The sequence below is a fragment of the Ahaetulla prasina genome, chromosome 1 (genome assembly GCF_028640845.1).
Source record: "Ahaetulla prasina isolate Xishuangbanna chromosome 1, ASM2864084v1, whole genome shotgun sequence".
Taxonomy (NCBI): Eukaryota; Metazoa; Chordata; class Lepidosauria; order Squamata; family Colubridae; genus Ahaetulla; species Ahaetulla prasina.
In genome coordinates this window covers 294984897-294999624 of record NC_080539.1, presented here as the reverse complement: position 1 = coordinate 294999624, position 14728 = coordinate 294984897, and the positions used below count along the sequence as shown (strand labels likewise).

The 14728-nt window shown below is 43.4% G+C and overlaps 1 protein-coding gene across 5 annotated transcripts in view; it reads right to left on the bottom strand.

Moving 5' to 3' along the window:
• The window catches only part of MAPK8IP1 (mitogen-activated protein kinase 8 interacting protein 1), a 64804-nt gene that overhangs the window by 17557 nt on the left and 32519 nt on the right, over positions 1-14728 (bottom strand). For all 5 annotated transcript variants that reach the window (XR_009152552.1, XM_058161723.1, XM_058161724.1 and 2 more), the window contains 3 exons: positions 12628-12858; positions 3079-3160; positions 1258-2130 (listed from right to left, as the gene is read on the bottom strand). Coding sequence is in view for 4 of the 5 variants with exons in the window: in XM_058161723.1 (XP_058017706.1) it covers positions 1258-2130; positions 3079-3160; positions 12628-12858 (1186 nt within the window). In the remaining variant the exon portion in view is untranslated. The remainder of the gene's footprint in view (positions 1-1257; positions 2131-3078; positions 3161-12627; positions 12859-14728) is intronic.

The window sequence follows — 14728 nt, the reverse complement described above, 5'->3', positions numbered from 1 at the left end:
AATAGGAGTACATTTATTTCCCCAAAATTCACGAGGATGGGTGGATGTGTCAAAAAATGGCAGGGATGACTATGTGATTGAAACTGTATCCCTCTATACATGTGTGTCATGTCTATACATACATAAAAAGGACAGGGCTTTGATTAATATCTTGACTTTTCTGATCCCTGCAGATAACCTACTGCAGTGATGGCTAATCTTTTTGCAGTCACATGCCAAAAGTGGGGGGAGTGAGGGGGGGTCAAGAGCATGCATGCCCACACCCATAATTCAATGCGCACTGCCTCCCCACGCACAACCCCCTGAGCTCCCCCCGCTTTTGGTATGTGATGGTGGGCCCGGTAGGCCCATTTTTCACCCTCCCCGGGCTCCGGAAGCTTTCTTGAAGCCTGGGGAGGGCGAAAATGGCCTTGCCCAACCCCCTGGAGGCCCTCTGGAGGCCAGAAACAGACTTTTTCCTGACTTCCAGTGGGCCCAAAAGGCCCAAAAATCAGCTGGCTGGCATGTGCATGCCCACTGGACAACGCTTGTGTGTGCCATAGGTTCGCCATCATGGACCTACTGTATTTGTTTTGTAATATTCCAAATTTCTGTAAACCTGTTTGGTCAGAAGAAGTGGCCACACCTAAAAAAACACCAATAGTGTATATACATTAATCATTTTCAATTCTTCTCATCTTTCTAATTTGTTATCAGATTTATTCATTCTTTGGATATTGAAGACCTAGAAAAACTATCATTATAGAAAAGGAATACAATTCTTGTAAGCTCTCACTATAAGATCGGTGCTTAAACCTCAACCTATCTACTTAATTCTATCTGTAGCTTTTTCAGCAACAAGACTGAAAATGTTGAGAACGACCATTTTAAATTGCACAAAGTTGTCCAGACGTTTTAAGGGCATTGTAACGCAAGAAAGAAATTGCCAGCAAAAATTAAAATCCTTTCCTGTCCTGAGAAGAATGGTTAGCATTCTATTATGTGCTGGGCAACCAATACTTGATGGTCAAAGAACTTGAAACTCCCTTGCTATTTCCTTGCACTCTACACTCAAATTGCCATTTGATTTTGTGAAACCTGATTGGAAGTTAAGGATGCTGTTTCTTGTGAAAGTTTCTTTTGTACACCTAGCAACCTTGTTATAACAGGATTAAAACCCTTAGCACCCTTCCTCTATCTCACATGAGGCTCTCAATCCCTCCTACCCTCTCCCTTCTTTCTAGGGCCTATGGGAAATGACTTTTGCCCAGCACTCACTGGAGGAACGTGACCGGCCACTCATGAAGACATTGAGGAACTTCTTGGAGAAGTGGATGTCTGCCTCAGGGGTGGAATCCTCAGAGAGACAAACAGAATCACGTTTCAGGGCATCTTCTTCATACTCCTCCCCAATGGCTGATTCATATGGTGAGGAGACACAGTTGTCATACACGGTGGCTGAATCACTCTCGTCACTGTAACCTGAGTAACACTGTTTCAGACTAACAAGTTCGAGCTGCACATCCTCATCCACCACAAGTGTGTATTTGACCGAGTCGTAGGAGAGGGCGCTGGTATCAGAGCTCACCGATGCCCTCTGGAAACTATGGCGAGGCCGATAGCCACCATTACTGCTGCTGTACACAGTCCGTGGTGTGTTCATTTTGTCAGGAGAAGATAAGTAATCCAGCACCTCATCCTCCTCACTGATTGAGGAATTGGGTTTTCCTGTCATTTGTGGGTAGCCAGAAGTGTCTACATCAGAGCTAATGGACATCCGGTTGTCACTGGACTGTGACATAAATGGCTTCTCAGACTCCAGAGGGTCCAAATTCTTTTGTACTGGAGTTAGGTAAATCTCCTCCGTAGCTTCCAATCTCACATCAGTCTGGTAGCGAATGCGATCCCGATAAGCTTCAGGTCCTCTTGTTACCACCACCACAGTGGGGTTCTGGGATGGGAGGCGGTTGATAGCTTGTTGCTTGTCAGGTGCTCGAGAGGAGGCCATGCAGGCTGATGCAATCTGCGTTGAAGCTGTACGCCGGCATGGGCTCTCTGTGGATGTACCCCGATCTTTGGTGGAGGCTGTGCTATTTTGGTGAGTGACCTCATCGCTCAGGCAAATATGGTCATGGGGCGGTGTCTGTTCACCTGTAGGCAGGTTAAAAAGCAAGGAGAAGGAAGGAACACATAAAATAACCAACAAGATACAGATAACAATGTTTTGATACACTTCTCATAGTTCATTCAAAGCATGGGAAAACCACTGGAGCTGTACCTACATATTTCACAGAGTACATCCAGAGGATTAAGAGATAAATCCTACTTATGTTGCCAGCTGAATATTAAAATGCCCACCTATCAAAGTCAAGTCAGATTTGACTTTGACCTACCTGAATAATCATAGTCAGTAACAAATACATTTGAGTACCCTAAGTGTTTCTACTCCCAATCCAATATGGTTATAAAATCTTTGTCTTAGAAAGGCCAGCGTTTGGAACAATGCCTTACAACTGGGAGCCAATAAACACATTGTTTCTGGGAACTGAAAGGTGCTTATGCCAACTTACACACTGCATGTGTGTGCATTTCTATAGATCTCTCTCTCTGACTCGGAATATGACATCCATGAAGTTTCTACCATTTTTATCCTTCCACTTAATGAAGTCAAAAGAAGAAGACTTATAATTTCCCCTTACAACAAAACTATGAAATACCTTAGAGTGAGAGACTGATGTGCTTAATGACAACTTCAAGTTTAACAAGGCATCTGAATCTAAGTCCAATACATGTCATACTCATGACAACACATCACATCCCCCAAAGTGCTGTTCTGTGAGTTTGACTCATGTTAAAAAAAAAAAAAAGGAAAAAGAAAAAAGGCTGGCCTAAAGGAATCGAGGCACAAAAAGCCAGCTCTCAAATGGCTTGAGTCCAAGTAGTCAGTTAATAAAACTACAGCATTCCTTGCAAGATGCCAGCTGAAGTGAAAAGACATTAGAAGATTATAAAGAGGAGGTCCAAGCATTGGGGACTGTTCCAGCAGGCAGAAGATGGGGGGGGGGGAGCAAACCTGCCTGTGCTGAGAGATGAACTCACCCGTTTTCAGGGGGGAGGATGACCGAGACACTCGTTCCTGCCAACTGTGCTTTTTCCCCAGAGAGTTGTTATTCAGAGTGTCCTGAAGAAAAGAACAAAGAAGGCTTGTATCTGCAAGGGAAAGTGGCTCATGGCACAAAGAGGCCCATCGCTTCTCCTCCTACACTGGCCTCTCTCTCTCTCACACACACACATACACCCAGTGAGCTATTGTCAGTGTGCATGTGGGAAAGAGGGCTATTCAGAGGGATCCCATCACTCCCTCCATCTGTTACTCCGCATCATCGTAGCAGGCATAGAAACAGGAGAAGGGAAAAGCTGAGGTGATGCATCAGGCTACAAGAAATCGAGGAAGCTTAAGCCTTCCCTTTCTGGGGCCTCTTCAGTCAGTTGGTTACTATAAAGGGGAATTGAATTACACAGATTTAGTTTAACTCCTACCCTGTTGTCTCTCATTTAATTCAGGATGAGGCCAGATGGAGGACTCTAAATGCTCTCAGTCAAAAGACATAGTGCAGCTAGCATTTTGGAGGGCTTTTTAAAAAAGGGAAGAAAAGAACTGGGAAAGCACCAGGCTCTTACAATTGAGCATCACTCTCATCCTCATATCACTCTAACAATGAGATACTACTTAGTTTCCATATTTCCTCATTGAATCAACTGTAGAGCTGGAAGGGCCGCAAGGAGTTTAGTCCAATTTCTAGTCCAACTCTGTAATGCTCAAGCAGACCAATAAAACCATCCATGAGAAATTTCCAGAGATGAAGAATCCACAACCTCCACTGTTGTACATATTTTATTGTCAGATCAAAAGGCCTTCATTCAGCATTCTGGCATGCCACAACATCCCACCCAGTACTTCTATCTCATTTACCAGTCTTTGCTACAAAGTGTGGGAAGTGCACAGATACCTTCTTATGAGAATGAAGAATCACATGAATGGGAAATTGTGATAACAAAACATTTAACAAAGCAGCAAATGTACATAGATATGTGAAATATATATGCCTTTTAAATGGCATTTGCATTCTAGAATATTTAGTTCTACTCTCACACTCGGTGCATAGCTGCCCAGTGTCACCTTGTAGTGGAAATAGGTGGCATAATATATAAAATGAATGAATGAATGAATGAATGAATGAATGATACTGAAGCTCATTGTACTCTTCCCTTCAATCTCATCCACTTTTGATACACTTCACTTTTCTAACTGTCTTGTATTATGCATATAGCAATATATATATATATATATATAATTTAATTTAATTTAATTTAATTTAATTTAATTTAATTTAATTTAATTTAATTTAATTTAATTTAATTTAATTTATATACCGCCCTTCTCCCGAAGGACTCAGGGCGGTTTACAACCAGGATAAAAACACAACTCAGAAAAGTTAAAAAACATATAGAAACTACTTAAATTAAAAACTAAAGGAATATAAGACTATAATAAAACCCCAACAAAAACTTCATTAAGCCAGCCCTGCACGACAAAATAGAAAGGTCTTTAGCTCGCGGCGAAAGGTCCAGAGATCAGGCAGTTGACGTATCCTCGGAGGCAGCTCATTCCAGAGGGCAGGAGCCCCCACAGAGAAGGCTCTCCCCCTGGGGGTCGCCAGTCAACATTGTTTGACCGACGGCACCCTGAGGAGACCCTCTCTATGGGAGCGCACGGGTTGATGACAGGCTATTGGTAGTAGCAGGTGGTCTCGTAAATAATCTGGTCCTATGCCATGGAGCGCTTTAAAGGTGATAACCAACACCTTGAATTTCACCCGGAAGACCACCGGAAGCCAGTGCAGCTCACGCAGGACAGGTGTTACACGGGAGCCTCAGGTTGTTCCCACTATTACCTGCGGGGCCGCATTCTGAACCAGTTGGAGCCTCCGGGTGCTCTTCAAGGGGAGCCCCATGTAGAGAGCGTTACAGTAGTCCAGGCGGGAAGTGACGAGAGCATGAGTGACCATGCATGAAGAATCCCGGTCCAGAAAGGGATGCAACTGGCGTATCAGGCAAACCTGATAAAAAGCCCCCCTGGCAACGGCCATCATATGCTCTTCTAAAGACAGCCGTACATCCAGGAGGATGCCTAGATTGCGAGCCCTCTCCATGGGTGCCAATGACTCACCCCCAACAGCCAGCGATGGCGTTAGCTGGCTATATCGGGACGCCGGCATCCATAGCCACTCAGTCTTGGAAGGGTTGAGTCGAAGCCTGTTTTTCCCCATCCAGACCCGCACGGCCTCCAGACACCGGGACATCACTTCAGCGGCATCGTTGAGATGGTTTGGGGTGGAAATGTACAGCTGAGTATCGTCAGCGTACAGATGACATCGCACCCCAAAACCACGGATGATCTCCCCTAGCGGCTTCACATAGATGTTGAACAGAAGAGGTGAGAGAACCGACCCCTGTGGCACCCCACATATGAGGCGCCTCGCGGCCGATCTCTGCCCTCCTGCCAACACCGTCTGCGACCGATCAGAAAGATAGGAGGAGAACCACTGCAGAACGGTGCCCCCCAAATACCATGGTCGATGGTATCAAAGGCCGCTGAGAGATCTAATAGGACCAGGACAGAGGAACAACCCCTGTCCCGAGCCCTCCAGAGATCATCCACCAACGTAACCAATGCCGTCTCCGTGCTGTACCCAGGCCGGAAGCTGGATTGAAACAGGTCGAGATAGGCAGTTTCATCCAGGTACTGTGGGAGTTGTCGCGCCATCACTCTCTCTACAACCTTTGCCACAAAGCGAAGGTTGGATACAGGATGATAGTTCGCTAGAACAGCTGGATCCAGGGAGGGCCTCTTTCAAGGCGGCAGGGAAGACACCTTCTGTCAAGGAAGCGTTGACAATTCCCTGAAGCCAGCCTCATGTAACCTCCCGGGTGGTTAATACCAGCCAGGAGGGACACGGATCCAATAAACGTGGTCGCATTCAACCTCCCCAGTATCCTGGCCATCCTGTAAAAACTGTGTGGGAAAGGTTGTACACTGCTCAGAGTCATTCTATAAATGAAAAGGGTGGTCTCTAAATTTGATGTATAAAATTTATACATTTCGTATGTACCTGGGAGCCAAGCCATACAAAGTTTTAGAATTCATAACCAGCACTTTGAATTGGTCTCAGAAGCAAAATTTAACCAATGCATTCAGTAACACTGCTGACTTTGCTAGACTTTGACTTTGCTAAAATGGCTTCCCCCTTTCTTTTCTCCTCCTCCCCCACAATTTTTTTTCTACAGCCAGGGCAAGTGTAAATTGAAAAGATACAAATGCATCAGAAACTTCAAGCATGACACTCACTTTCCTGTCCTATATTTTTATGACATTGGGACACAGTGTTATTTTATAAATATAAGTATAAGTTGGTTATTTCATTTGATGCAATTTAGTCTACTTCATTGCAATGAAGTGATAGAGTATCAAAAGACCCCTCTTGCACTGAAAGTGTTTGAGACGATGCACAGTCAACATAATTCTGGAAGATCATTGAAGGGCATATCTGCTTTTGGAATTTAAGCTGCTCCTGTCCAGTCTCATGCCGTCTTGACTCTAAGCCGGTTTAAGAAAATCTTGTCCAGATGGAGTCACTACTGCAACAGCTTGCAAGGTATTTAAGTCTGAATGGTAGGCTACTGTTGGGCATCTGTGCCTCTCACCTTTCTTTTCCAGGAAAGAAAATGACTGGTCACTTTTCTTCCTGTAGGGAAATCTTTCTCTGTTTGTTTGTTTGTGTCTGTCTGTGAGTGGGTGTGCAAGCCTCTCTCTCTCTCTGTGTGTGTGTGTGTATATATACAAATATTAAACTGAATTTGTTTATATACAACGTTAAAACATTGAAAAACAAATATATATAGGCATACTGAGCAAATATAAGAACATTAAAAGTAAATATCCTTTTCATATTGCCTGATTTTTTAATGTTTTTAGAGTATTTTTATCATGAGTGCTGAAGTAGTACCACAGGTGTAACAACTCTTGCCTTGGTAACAGAAAGCTGTTGGTTTGAAACTCAGCAATTTTTAGATCGTTTCCCCCCCCCCTTCTCTGTGCTTTTTGACAAGCACAGCAGTGCACCTTTTTACTATTATTCCAATCACCTCAGGTAAAAAATTTCCCAGATTCCCAACAACTCTTATGTTTCTTCCTTGGTATGATTACCTTCCTCCTTCCAAAACCTGTAAAAGTACACTTAAAATTTTAGCTAAATTCAGTTTCAAAGTATTTGGCTCAAACAGTTATATTCCTCAGAATGCCAGAATTGGCTTAAAAACCCGTTTGTTTTTTTTTGTCTCAAAATATTTTAAGAGCTGAGATTCTGAAAGTAATTCAACAGATGTTTAATTACTATTGATAGTAGTATTTAGTTATAGCAGAAGGTACATTAACAGATATTTTCTATCAATGGGCAAAAGGTAACAACTATATTACCGTATATACTCGAATATAAGCCGATCCGAGTATAAGCCGAGGTCCCCAATTTTACCCCAAAAACTGGGGTAAACTGGGGACTCGAGTATAAGCCGAGGGTGGGAAATGAGGCACCTACGGTTGAAACCCTCCTCCCTCAGCTGAGAAGGCTGGCTCCCGCCCGCCCTCTCACTGCATTTCTTCCTTGGTATGATTACCTTCCTCCTTCCAAAACCTGTAAAAGTACACTTAAAATTTTAGCTAAATTCAGTTTCAAAGTATTTGGCTCAAACAGTTATATTCCTCAGAATGCCAGAATTGGCTTAAAAACCCGTTTGTTTTTTTTTGTCTCAAAATATTTTAAGAGCTGAGATTCTGAAAGTAACTCAACAGATGTTTAATTACTATTGATAGTAGTATTTAGTTATAGCAGAAGGTACATTAACAGATATTTTCTATCAATGGGCAAAAGGTAACAACTATATTACTCTGATTTCTGAGGTAGGTTGCCTAAAACAGTGGGAAAAGCTGATCTAAGTCACTGAGTGAGCTTTGTGATAAGTGAAAATTTGAAAATAGATCTCCTCCAAGCACAACTTGGCCATAGAATAGAATAGAATAGAATAGAATAGAATAGAATAGAATAGAATAGAATAGAATAGAATAGAATAGAATTTTTATTGGCCAAGTGTGATTGGACACACAAGGAATTTGTCTTGGTGCATATGCTCTCAGTGTACATAAAAGAAAAGATACCTTCATCAAGATTATCAAGGATATCAAGGATATCAAGGATAGAGAAAAATGTGAGAAAAAAGATTGACTTCTCCAGCTTGCAATATACTTGTGACTTTCCTCAATAACTGTGGTGGGTTTTTTTTCTCTTTTTCTTTTAAACTAGAAACTCCAGCCATGGACAATAAGAAGTTTTATTGATATGCTGACATTAAAGCTTATTCTGAACTGAACAAAGTTTGGCCTCTTTGGTAAAATTTGCAAGGAACACATGGGCTATCTATACTAGTGAAACCATTTTCAGTTTGCAATAATCTAGAAATAAGTTCCCAATGCCAGTTGCTTTAAAAAAAAATGTAATTAAAAACAATAATGTCTATGGAGATTCTCAGTCATCAATTACAGTTGTCCCAAAGGTTTTTTTTCAATAGGCAACTGGACTTTCCGGTTCTGGACCAGAGACACAATGTCATTATTATTGTTTTTATCCCAAAGATGCCTTTTCAAAAGGCAACTGGACTTTCTGGTCCAGTTGCCTGTTGAAAAGGCACCTTTGGGATAAAAACAATAATAATGACATTGTGTCTCTGGTCCAGCTGATTCTAATAAACTCTTTTCTTAGACAAAGTTTCTTAGACAAAAACTACCCAGTCCCTTTAGCCAGGGCCCTGATCTTTGTTGCCCGTCACATCTTCATTTCTACTTCACAATATTATTTCCAAAAATTCTTTGGGCCTCCTATAAAGCTCAGCAACATCCCTAACAAATAAAAATGGTGCCTTGTGCTCTATTTGGAAAATGCTTCTTTACTAGCTCAAAGAAAAGTTGATGAGCTGCAGAAATAGCAGGTCCACTGGTGAGATGGAGCTGAGAGCATGTTCACCATCTAGCCTTCTGAGAAATAGGGGGCTTGTGCCTGGTTACAATCATTAACCCAGCCTTTCCCTTGATATCACTATTTCAGAGTCCCCATAACATCCTCTCCAAAGTCCAGTTGTATCCTGTAGCTGAAAAAGTTGCCATAACAGTTCACTTCACTTCACTCTTTTCTGGAACTAATAGCATCTGAGCTATTTCAGATATTGATGTGCAATCTTTTTGCTTTCTATACGACAATTTTTCTGCCTACACTTTAAAATGGGGGAGAAACAGGCTCAAGCTCAATCCCTCCAAGACAGAGTGGCTGTGGATGCCGGCATCCCAGTACAGTCAGCTGCAGCCGCGGCTGACTGTTGGGGGCGAGTCATTGGCCCCAATGGAGAGGGTGCGCAACTTGGGCGTTCTCCTGGATGGACGGCTGTCTTTTGAAGACCATTTGACGGCCGTCTCCAAGAGAGCTTTTTACCAGGTTCGCCTGGTTCGCCAGTTGCGCCCCTTTCTAGACCGGGATGCCCTATGCACGGTCACTCATGCTCTCGTGACATCTCGTCTGGATTACTGCAATGCTCTCTACATGGGGCTCCCCCTGAAGAGCACCCGGAGGCTCCAGTTAGTCCAGAATGCGGCTGCGCAGGTGATAGAGGGAGCCCCTCCTGGCTCCCATGTGACACCTCTCCTGTGCAGATTGCACTGGCTATCTGTGGCCTTTTGGGTGCGCTTCAAGGTTCTGGTAACTATCTTCAAAGCGCTCCATGGCATAGGGCCGGGCTATCTACGGGACCGTCTGCTGCCACTGATTGCCTCCCACACCGACCCGTGCGCTCTCACAGGGAAGGACTCCTTAGGGTGCCGTCAGCCAGGCAGTGCCGACTGGCGACACCCAGAGGAAGAGCCTTTTCTGTGGAGGCTCCCACCCTCTGGAACGAACTTCCCCCAGGTCTTCGCCAACTTTCCGACCTTCGAACCTTCCGCCGCGAACTTAAGACATATCTATTTATTTGCACAGGACTGGACTAGAATTTTAAATTTTAATTTGGTTTTAATGGGGTTTTATTATTTTTATTGCAATTTTTAATATTCGGCCTTATTTAAATAAGTTTTTTAAATTGGTGTTTTATTCTGTATTCATATCTATGTTTTTATTGGGCTGTAAACCGCCCTGAGTCCCTCGGGAGATAGGGCGGTATACAAATGTGATTAAATAAATAAATAAATAAATAAAAATAAAACCCTCCATTGTCAACTGCATGCTGAACATCAGTTCCCAATGCCACCCACCCAGCCCAGTCTTCACCATCTGCTTCACAGAGCGGCACCTGCTTTCCTTTGCATTTTCCATAGCAATTGTCACAGGAAAAACCTTATTTAGCAAATGAAGTTGTATCACAGAACAGCATATAATTAAAAAAACAGTCCAGACTGGAACCTTCCTGACTGCTGTATAGATGAAGGAAGAGAGAAGAGTATAAAAGATGGGCAGCTTGTGAGTGATTACAGCATAAGCCCCTGAAACACTCACAGCTCCAGATGAAGGGGGAATATAACAGTACAGAAGGGAAAGCATTCTTTGATACCACATAGTTTAGCAAAAAAACACACCATTCATATATTTTGTATCACTCTGAAGAGCATCCCCAGTTCCTTTAAACAAGTCTCCTGGGAAGCAGTACTTCTAATACTTTCAACTAGTTCACCGCCTCCACTTTCCCATCTACAACTAATGCAACTGCCTTGAGTCTTTTGAAGTTTTTTGAAGCTCTACTCAATGGAAGCTATTAATATCTATTATTTTTAAGGCAGCTTTTCTCAACCTAGTGACCTCTAGATGTTTTGGCTTACAGCTCCAATCACCAATGGTGGCTATTGATGATAAGAGTTCTGTCTTGCCTGGAAGGCATTAGGTTGTAGAAAACCTAACTTAAGTTGCCATAGGGTCCTTTTTATTATATCAGCCTCTTATAGTTGTCTGTCTGTAATGTTTTTTTCTCTAGACATCCATCATTTTGTTTCGATAGAGCTACCTCACTGGGGCTTCAAAAATCCTTTTGACCTCTACAAGGCAGCAAAGATTTACAGTTTCTTCTATCTCCTTTGAGGATTAAGCATCTAGGATCATTTTGAGTTTTGTTGCCAAGCTCGGGTGACCTAAGATTTGAGCTAAACCTATTTATTCACACTTTCTTTCCTCCAGAAGCACCCTCCCTTAGGCTTTTAGCACAATTCCGAAGATACAATAGATCTACCTTCCATGATAAATTATCCTGTTGGCTCTAGTGGTTTTGTTTAAAATGAAGTATGTCAAAGATACTTCAAAATCCCTTAGGTCAGGCCTCCAGGATATCTACATTAGCCTTTACAACCTCTGAAAAAAATTCAGCTGTGCAGTATTTTATGTCCATCCTTTAGGAAAGAAAGAACCATGAAACAAATGCACAAGGTAGACAATATATAACATTATAACCTCATAAGGTGACTTTCTGGATGGTGAAACAGTTTTGTCTTATTTCTATGACTTCAGAATGAAAAGGCCATAAGGTATGTGAAACAATCATGGAATATTTTATAGCCTAAAGCCCAGAGAAATCAGGTCATCCCATACACTGCAATATTTTATATAAGAAACTAAGTCTAACTGAAGTCAGGGGAACAGTGAAGTTTACTAAACATGCCTAAACGTGTGCTAATTTCTTTCCAGCTCACACTGTGTTACACATACAGTCTGAATAGATCCTCAGTTCATTAGCTGAGCTGCTGTCATCTCAAACAAGCATATTCTATAAAAAGGAATTAATTGTATCTTGCATTATTGTACATTTTACTGCAGGTAAAAAAAGCAATCCATTGCAACCGAATTTTAGATAGCGATTTCATAGCATTGCTCAATCTACGTATGCTTTTATTTCTCTCCCAACCTAATGCAAGGTCTCGGTTTCCTTTGATCACTAAGAATTGATCCACATCCAGAGTTTGCCAATTTTCAGCTGTAGAACAGATTTTGAATCAAAAGCACATACTGTGAACGGCAGAGAACACTAGGAGGCAGGTGACCTTCAAGCATAATCAGAATATATTTTTATGGCAACTAACAATCCTGCCCTCCTTCCTGTCTGCAACCACCCTTTTTTTGTAAAAGGCGGAGGCTCCACTTCTTTCACTCTAAGCTACTGCTTAATTCTTCATTGTGGTGGGAAGGAAAGAGAAATCAGACATTCACCATCCCAGAATGTCCCCTCCTTCCCCAAAAATGCAACTCGACCAGAGGACCCTCTGCCCCTCGTATTAGGCAACAAGTAGGAAGCTGAATCTGGAACAGCCTTGTATATTCGGAGGGAAGGAGAATCCAACTTCCTCGAAGCGGGGGTGGGGGTGGGGTGGGGTGGGAGGGTTTATAAAAATCGTCTTTTCTTAGTAAATGTTAAGAGGCAAGGCGGCGGGAAGGGGGTGTGTCAAGGGACGCTGGGAGGGAGGCTCTCCCTGAATCTGGAGGAGGGGTGGGGAAAGAAGGCTGAAGGACTCACCTGCGTCCGAGGCACCTGCGGGAAGAGATTGAGCGTCGTGGGGCGTTTAGGTCTGTAGGTATCCATGGTTACTGGCTGGGGCTCCTTGATAGGATCGGGCGCCGTCCCTTCTTCGGCGGGGGTGTCCCCAGTGGCATCAATCAGGTCCAGCTGAAGCATCTCCGCCTGGAGCCGACTCGCCTCCCCTCCGCCCACTCCCAGAACGCTACTGGCCTGCAGATTCAAATGGCTCTGCCAGGATACAAGAGAGGGAGGGAGGGACAGACGGTGAATCAGGAGACTGGGTCGTGCAAGGAGGCAGAAAGGGAGAGAGAGAGAGAGAGGTCAGCGGCTAACGCCGCGTTTCGGCAGCCGCCGCCTGTACTCAGAAAGCCGCCTGAAAAGCGAAGGCAGCAGCGGGCAGGAAGGGGGAAAAAAAAGTCCACAGCGTCCCTCCGGCTCCGCTGAGAACGAAAAGGCGAAGCTGCCGTTCCCCACCACGTCCAAGCTTCTTCTGGGAAGGCTACTTGGCATCGTGGACATCTGTTCTCGATTCCCCTGCTCCCTCGTTTGCAATTGGCATCAGTTCAAGGGAAACGAAGCCAAGATGCTGAACCTGCATCTAGAATGCGGACCGAGGCACACACTTAAGGGGAAATGCTTCTTCAGCACATCAGGCCCTACAAAAATCCTAAATATAAAGACGGCTTCTTTTTGCTGTGTTATGCTAGACCCAAGTGTGTGTGTGTGTACATATCTGAAATGCTATAGGTATAGGTTCTCCTGCTGGAGCAGGGGGGTGGACTAGAAGACCTCCAAGGTCCCTTCCAGCTCATTCTATATTCTATTCTATATTTCTTTTGGAGCAATGGCTGTTTTTTTTAAAAAACCATTCCCAATTATGGCACACATTACCCTAGCAACATCTCTGGGTTGTTGTTTTTTTTGGCATGGCTGTGATTTGCCATCAGCTTGGCCCCACCATATGAGTGAGACTGTTTCAAGTTCTTTTTAGCTGCATCAAACAAAGTAGCGTTTTCTCCTTTATACTGTACAATACACTAGAGGTGTATAAACTCTATGAAGCTTTTTTACTCACTATCCTGGAGGTGATTGCAGTGTCCTGAAACAAAAGCAGTAGAAGAAAGACTCAGACTAGCAACAGGGATATCACATTTCATGTGATGGTATAGTTTTCGGCTGAGGCAAGGAAAGGTGACTAGCACTAACTCAACAGTGGGAAAGGAGTCATCCAACTTCCTTTATGTCAATATAATAGGAATGAAAAAAGGCATTTTATCTCCTTAGCTGTGGCCAAAAGGTAACTGAAGACACCATCAATCAATAGGTAGGAAATGGCCATAGGTTTTAAATAATCATCTTGGAGGCAACATAAAATGTGTTCTCATCTCCGTTATACTGACCCATCAATAGTGATCAGCTTTACCCTCAATGGATATCATTCCATAGCACGATCCAACTATTGTTGCGGTTACAGGGTTCTTCACAGCCACCTTCATGTGCCTTCGATGTCAATATAAATGGGTGTCCAGTAAATGAAGACTATGTCGTGAGGGCAGATCCTTGATAAAGAGTGGGGCACATGAGGGCTGCAGTAAGACATTATTTCAAGATGAGACCATAAAGCCTGCTCATCAGGGGTGAAATCCAGCAGGTTCTGACAGGTTCTGGAGAACCAGTAGAGGAAATTTTGAGTAGTTCTGCGAACCGGCAAATGCCACCTCTGACTAGCCCCAGAGTGGGGTGGGAATGGAGATTTTGCAATATCCTTCCCCCAGGAGTGGGTAGGGAATGGGGATTTTGCAGTATCCTTCCCTTGCCACGCCCACCAAGCCATAACACGCCCACTAAGCCATACGCACAGAACCAGTAGTAAAAAAATTTGGATTTCACCACTGCTGCTCATATTACTGTTACCTCACAGCATTAAGGAGTCATCTCTTTTCCCACATAAATATGCTGCAGACATGTTCTGGCAACAAGTCTTTGTTGTTTGAGTCCCCACAGCATTGTGTTAATTTTGTCCCCTGCCCATTAGTAAGACAGTTGGAAGTGAACTACCAATATTATTAGCAATATCCCACCGCTGAAAAGCAGTTTC